The sequence below is a fragment of the Cynoglossus semilaevis genome, chromosome 4, assembly GCF_000523025.1.
Source record: "Cynoglossus semilaevis isolate Cse_v1.0 chromosome 4, Cse_v1.0, whole genome shotgun sequence".
Lineage (NCBI taxonomy): Eukaryota > Metazoa > Chordata > Actinopteri > Pleuronectiformes > Cynoglossidae > Cynoglossus > Cynoglossus semilaevis.
This window is the reverse complement of record NC_024310.1, coordinates 18,912,112-18,919,436: the sequence shown is the minus strand read 5'-3', so window position 1 is coordinate 18,919,436 and position 7,325 is coordinate 18,912,112. Positions and strand designations below refer to the sequence as shown.

The following is a 7,325-nucleotide window of genomic DNA, read 5'->3' as shown; positions in this document are numbered from 1 at the left end:
ACGTCTGCCCAGGTACAGGCCACAAAGTTAGACAAATACATGAACTATATTTAGACATGGTTTTTGACTCCACTCTCATCTCAACTTGTCTTGCTCAATGTGGAGAATTTAAAAAAAAACCTTATGAAATGGAGTATAGATTCAAAGATCTTTATTCTCAAACGTTTTACAACACACAACTACATCAGGTTTGAGTACTAGTAGGGGACACATCATTTGTTTGAAAACTTTGTTTTCATGCAGACAAGTACAAGTATACAGTATTAGAAAATGGTCATATTTAACGAAACATCATTCTGCTTACTACATCATGAACATGAAGTGTTTGTGCAGGGCCGGATTGAACTCCCTAGCTCGCCAGTTTTGACCCACGGCCCGTATGTTTGACACCATTGTCCTAATGTATTACCAGAAAAGTTGTTACACTAAAATTAATTGGAAATCTAAAAACACAATCCAGGAAATAGTCTTGCAGAAATTCATCTTCAAGTTTTTAGTGGCTGAAATAAACCCCTGGTTGATACTGCCTTTTCAACCAATCTTGATAATTTAGTATCCAACTTCCCCAGCTAGTTAAGTAAAAAAAATTAAAAAAAAACATGTTACCAATGAAATCCAGGTTTGCAGTAGTAACCATAAAAATTAAGCTTTTTCTCATAAATTAAAAGTTTTTGTAAATTCCCAAACTTTAGATTTCTGTTTTAATTTCATTTTCAGAAAGTCACCACAATTGTTTTGTGTTGTATTGATACTTGACATTTCTCTGTTTGAACCCTGCTCAGTTCACACCTCTACCCATATCCTACTTTTAAATGTCATTAGTTCAAAAACCACAATAACCACAAAACTCTAGTACAGCCAGAAAACCTTCTCTTTCTTTGTCAGTTCCGAGAAGGTTGACTGTATTACTGTCAACTGTGAGCCGGTGAAAGCCGCCATTGATGATCTGATCCAGAGGCTGTTTGATCTGCTGCTCACGTCACTCAGGAAGTCAGTACAAGTTATCTACGGACGTTAAAAAAAAAAAAAAGACTTCCCATTCACATTTCAGTCTGAGGATTTGCTTTTGCAGAACATTGAAAACCTCATTATGTCTTCAATGCTTTTGTTCCCCAACTTTCAGGCCACACACAGGCCATAGACAGTTATGTGTCAGAGTCAATGGAGGCCTTGTCAATTCGACCAGAGAGCATGGAGGAGATAGGTGCAGCCAGTGGCAAATACACTCAGATCCTGAAGGGCAAAACTGAGGTTTGTTTGAGACTCGCATTGAAGTGTTTCATTGTATCAAACAAATCAAATGAATCAGCAATCAGATTTATTTAACCTTTAGTGCTCAGACACTCTTAAAATGTAACGGGGAAAATATTCCAATACTTTATGCAATATGTCTATTCACTGTGGTAGTCTTCTACAAGCGCTATTGTTACGTAGTGCCATTGTGAGGAAGCAGGCAGGACACAAATGGGACATGGGAGTCTGCCTTCAAATTGATTAATTTCAAAGACCTAAAATCTCAAAAACTCACTGGAAACTCGTGTGAACAAAACCACAATGAACGCATATTTATTATTTTAGATGTTAAATATATTGTAATTTAAGTACATTTAAAATCTGCTCAGATTTTTTTTTTTCGGCTTGTGTTTGCAGATCTTGCCTCAGTTTCAGTTCGCTGAGGAGAAGAACCGCTTGCTGCGAGCCGTGGCCGGGGCCGGTCTGGACTCATTGTCTTCTCTCAGAGCCAAGTGGGACAAACTGGAGCTTGTCATGGAAAGTCATCAGCTCATGATCAAGCTCAGAGTGACACACAGTTATAGTTGTATAGTTGTGCTTGAGAAATGTCTCGCCGTGTCGTCTTGTTCCAGTATTTTAAAATATCTTCAATCCCATCGTCCCCCTTCTTCAGGTGGAGGTCATGAGAAGCAATGCCGCTGGCCGTATTGACTCCTACATGGCCGAGTTGCAGCGGTTCAAGGCCCGCTGGGACCAGCTGAAGCCCAAAGATGAGATGCTGGAGAATGGTAATCATGCTGCTCTGCTCACATGTCTCCAGACCATCAGGGACAAACAGCAGGAGTTTCAGGAGCTGGAGCTCATTCGCAACAAACTAATGTAAGTTCTTTGATGTGGAAATATTCTCATCCTCTGTCTTTTAAGTTTTTAGTGTTTTTAATATTCTCATCCTCTGTCTTTTAAGTTTGTAGTGTATGTGTTTGTTCTGTTTTATTTGTCAGGAAATAGTTTTCTGTAAATTCCAAATTGTAAATATGTAAAATGGGAGTCAGGATCTCAGTATTTCTACACGGTTGAGGTGATAATTTTTTTGAAAGTTAAAGTTAAGTGACTAAATGCAATTAGAAAACCGTGTGTTACATTTCATTAGATGTCATGCAGTATGCGTTGATCTAATAATATTAGAACATCTCCTCTCCTCTCCTCTCCTCTGTCTGTCTTCTCTCCTCTCCACTGTTCTCCTCTTTTGTCCTCAGTGAAGATTGTGGTTACTTTGACCTGGAAACTCCGGACTTCTCCCTTGCAGAAGAAACAAAGACAGATATGGAGGAGTACAGTCAGATGTGGGGTCTCTATGAGGAATGGCATCGGGGATTTATGGAGAAAGCTCAGGAAGACTGGATCACATTCAGGTACAGAAATAAGTGTCACTCCATTTGATATTTCTTTTTAAAATTTTTACATTCTCTACGATAGTTATTTTCACTCTCTCTCTAAAAAGGAGTAAGACGTATGTGTTCGAGGAGTTTCTGTTTTCGTGGCAAGACAGACTTCGGAAGCTGCAACAGCCGACGGCCATGTCGGTTAAATTACAAGCTGAAGTGGACAAATACAAGGTAGATTGTCGCTGCCAAAGAGGTGTAGGTGAAGATAAATAGAGGGATGAAAATGAAAAAAAGAGAAAATGCTTTTGAATTAATTTGCTCATTAATAAATTGCTTCACTGCTTTTGTGTACAGAACGCGATCCCGGTGCTGAAGTATGTACGAGGTGAGCACCTGTCCCAGGATCATTGGCTGGACATGTTTCGTCTGCTGGGTCTCCCAAGAGGGACGACGTTGGAGAGACTCACCTTTAATGATCTCCTGAGCGTAGCAGACACCATCATAGAAAAGGCTGTGGAACTCAAGGTCTGTAATGGTAGTACGCAGGCTAATGGAAGCTGACATATGCAGTCTAGATGCGGTACAGACAGGGTTAACATTTATTGACCATCGCCAGAATGTGAAAAACAAGCACACTAATCACACAAAATGAAATGATGTGGCGGGCCACATTCGGCCCGCAGGCCTTGAGTTTGACACATGGTAGAGATGTGATAGAAAAACTTCCGCAGCTGCGTTTTATATTCCCAGTTATTATACCTTGTTTATTTAGAGTTGAAATTTATTATCAAAATAAAAGTATATGTTGAGCATTGAGAATAAATATTTGAGTGTTTGTGTGTGAATATGTTCTCATTGTTCCTCTGAACTTTATGTCCATGGTAAGTCTACCAAGAATGTTGAAATTTATTATCAAAATAAAAGTACTATGTATAAAAGAACTATGTCTGTTGTAAGTCTACCAAGAAGAGAATGGAATTATTTGTTTTCGCCAAAAGAAAACAACCAAAAAAAGTGTGCCTTTAACAAAGCACAATAATACATTTAAATATTACACGAGAATATTGATGTAACACACAAGATATTCTAAGAGAGTGGCTTATGATGTTGTCAAGTCTGTAGAAAGACAGTTCTCAGTATATTAATGTTTCCTCTGTGTTGTGTTGGACATGTGCTCACTTCCACCCAGGACTTGAACAGCAGGGCCCAGGCCGAGGTGACCATCAGAGAAGCGTTGAGGGAGCTGGACCTGTGGGGGGCTGCGGCCACCTTCACTCTGACTGAGTACTCAAGCAGCAGTGGTCAGACTCTAACACTCATCAAGGACTGGAAGGACATAATCAACCAGGTAGACACATATTTAACAAGGCAACTCAACACATCATCAAAACTAGATTTACTTTCATTAGCAATGTTTTGACCACTTCATTTTTGATTTGGCTGCTACAAGAATAATAGTTCGAATGAAAACGATGATTAAAAAAGTTGATTTAATACATTCTAATTTACAAACCGAAGAAACAATTTAAGGAGAATTCTGAATTGTGGATTTGAAAACATACAACACAACTCTATTCAAAATTCTATGTGTGGATTTGAAAACATACAACACAACTGTATTCAAAATTCTATATGCTATATTCTACTAAATACAATTCTATAAATATTCTCGTTGTAGAGTAAATAGTGCGGGGTTTAAAATGTTTTTTTTTTAAATTATTTTATTAAATTATTGCAAATTACAATTACTTATAATATAAAAAGCTTTGTATAAATGGGAATTCAACTCAGCAAAAAATGCAACTCATTACTGTAGCTGTTCCCAAAGGGTTGTATGTAATTTTTTCAACTTTGTGCAGCCATTAAAAAATTCATTCCACATATGATCAGTACATTACAAACACTGTCTGTTAAGTGTCATTTGTACAAGTTATTTGTATGAGTAACAATGTCTGAAGTTTTTGTCATAATAATAACAACGATATATTAATTAGCGTTGTCATCGCTCTGTGCTCTTTCAGGTTGGCGATAATCGCTGCCTGCTGCAGTCCCTGAAAGACTCCCCCTACTATCGCAGCTTTCAAGACAAGGTCAGGTCAAAGGAACCAGAATCTGTTTGTTGAACATTCCATTTTTGTTGTCATTAATGAGAAATATTTTGAAGGGTTTTTATTACTGTTCTTATAATAACTAATTTCTTATAATTGTCATTTAATGTACATGTACATCCACCAGGTCAGTCTGTGGGAGGTCCGTCTCTCGGACTTGGATGAGTATCTTCTGAGTCTGAACGCCATCCAGAGACGTTGGGTTTATCTGGAGCCTATATTTGGGAGAGGGGCGCTGCCCCGAGAGGAGGCACGCTTCCGAAGAGTCGATGAAGATTTCAGGTAACTCTTTATGTCAGTTATGTTTAGCTTTATGTTTATGTCAGTGAGAATGGCAACTGGCAACCCCGCGGGCCAAATTAAGGCCACAAAACCGCAACTGGACTCCAAAATAAACACTAAATAATAATATTAGACAAAACTGTGATTTTAATATTTCTGTAGTTCAATACATCTATTCTATCTGCATTACTTTACATTACTCTGTACTGCTATCTATATATCTGTCTGTCTGCCTGTCTGTCTGTCTATTTCAATCCCTGCTGGCCAGTTGTGGTACTGCAGTATTACAGTGGTACTGCATATTCAGACTGTATTTTCAAACACACATTTTTACAGTTTTCTTGGCTAAGTGAAACTGTAATGTATTTGTTTTAAAAATGCAAGTTTTGGTTTCGATTACTTATTTTATCTTATATTAAGTTTAAAAAAAATCAAACAGACCTTTATACAATATGCTACAGTTTTGTCTTACACACAGATTACAAACACATTTTTAACACAATTTACAGGACCATCATGTTGGACATTAAAAGGGACAACAGAGTGGTTTCTCTGAGCTCCAGAGCTGGCATCAGAAACTCTCTTGTCAACATACTGGATCAACTGCAGCGCTGCCAGAAGTCACTCAATGAGTTTTTGGAGGTAAACAAATCCATGATTCTTACAAAAAAAAAACATGTGACAGGAAAACCTAAGAGTGACTTTTCATCGAGTGATTTTTCATTCTTAATGAGTTTGTGTGCTGTTGTTGTTATTGCAGGAGAAGCGCTCTGCCTTCCCGCGGTTTTATTTCATAGGAGATGATGACCTTTTGGAAATCCTCGGACAGGCGACAAACCCAACAGTCATCCAGTCACACCTGAAGAAACTTTTTGCTGGTGAAAACTCCGTGTTTTGCTCAATATCTTCTAATCTAGTTTTTTTTTTTTTCGTCAAGCATTGCATTTATTTTTCGTTAATGAAACATGGATTTTACCAAGCCTTTCCATGTACGGTCTGTGTAGGTATCCACAGTGTTGTGTTTGATGAGCCCTGCCGCAGTATTGTGGCTATGTGTTCTCTGGAGGGAGAAACAGTACCGCTCAGAAACCATGTTCACATCTCAAGCAACGTGGAGGTAAAACAGTTTGGTGTTCCATCATTGCTCCATTTTAGAATATTTGATGTTACCAGATATTGTCATTTTTTTGTTATTTGAGTCTCAAGATTTTAGAATATTTGATGTTACCAGATACTGTTTTTTTGTTTTGTTATTTGAGTCTCAAACAGAAAGTCTTTGCAGATTTGGTTAAAGGAGCTGTCGGTGGAAATGAAGGAGACTCTGAAGCAGCTGTTGCATGAGTGTGTGTCACTGGGGAAGAAAGGAAATGTGGATCCTTCACGCTACCCATCACAGGTACGCAGGCCTATTTACATTTTTAATTTATTTTTTTTTAGAAATTACAATAAAAATATCTTGAGGTTAAGCTCCAAATATTGTTTTTATGGATGTTATTAAATACATTGGTAAACATTGCATTAGTTATGATATCAACTGAAAGGCAGGACAAACAGTGCAGATTAACAGTAGGGTTAGGCACCACCAAACAAAAAGGTCCCAATAGTATATCTGATTAAATAAAAAATGACATTCTAGTTTCATACGTTGTGTGAAATCAGGTATACTCACAGGAATTAAAGAAAGACATACTAAGATTTTTATTTTTAAACATAAAAAAATGCATAGCATAACGTGTTAAAAAGTCAAAAGAAAAGCTTCACCAAGTCGTGTTCAGCTTACACTTCACTCATCTTGTGTTTTAATTAATATAGACCTAAGCTGCAAAATGCCCTGAGCAGCAATAACCGCTATTTATTTGAGTGCTGCAACTTATTTCTGATCAATTCTGGCGTATTTTGAATTTCATAAAGCCATACTCCAGTAGTTTCTCAGTAGTGAGGCTGTAACTCATTCTCCGAAACGGCTTCTGTCACTTCCTCTTAAGATTCTTAAAAGTCTGGAACTTTCCCATTCCCTGTGTAGGTTCTGTGTCTGGCCGAGCAAATCCAGTTTACTGAGGATGTGGAACGGGCTCTGAAAGAGCACAGTCTGCAGCAGCTGGAGCTGGAGCTCGGTGCAAAATTAGAGCAGTACACAACAGTGGACACGAGCTCTGGGGAGCAGGTTAATTCAGGTACATCCGACTGGATGCTTCCTCACATGTTTGTCGATACATTGTTAATATGTGTGTGTTTTCTGTAAGACTGTAAGGGTTCTGACTTGTGTTATGACTTAATGTCGTGCACCAGGCCTATTCAACTGGGGGCCTGTGGGCCC

General features: G+C 38.2%; 1 protein-coding gene across 1 annotated transcript in view; it reads left to right on the top strand.

Annotated features, from left to right (window-relative positions):
* The window catches only part of dync2h1 (dynein cytoplasmic 2 heavy chain 1), an 82,619-nt gene that overhangs the window by 8,970 nt on the left and 66,324 nt on the right, over positions 1–7,325 (top strand). The window contains exons 21-36 of the mRNA XM_025055261.1: positions 2–12; positions 886–1,001; positions 1,124–1,251; positions 1,651–1,797; positions 1,904–2,112; positions 2,490–2,645; positions 2,735–2,849; positions 2,973–3,143; positions 3,808–3,966; positions 4,640–4,708; positions 4,854–5,008; positions 5,518–5,650; positions 5,769–5,886; positions 6,013–6,125; positions 6,291–6,404; positions 7,032–7,182. Coding sequence (XP_024911029.1) covers positions 2–12; positions 886–1,001; positions 1,124–1,251; positions 1,651–1,797; positions 1,904–2,112; positions 2,490–2,645; positions 2,735–2,849; positions 2,973–3,143; positions 3,808–3,966; positions 4,640–4,708; positions 4,854–5,008; positions 5,518–5,650; positions 5,769–5,886; positions 6,013–6,125; positions 6,291–6,404; positions 7,032–7,182 — 2,065 coding nt within the window. The remainder of the gene's footprint in view (position 1; positions 13–885; positions 1,002–1,123; positions 1,252–1,650; positions 1,798–1,903; positions 2,113–2,489; positions 2,646–2,734; positions 2,850–2,972; positions 3,144–3,807; positions 3,967–4,639; positions 4,709–4,853; positions 5,009–5,517; positions 5,651–5,768; positions 5,887–6,012; positions 6,126–6,290; positions 6,405–7,031; positions 7,183–7,325) is intronic.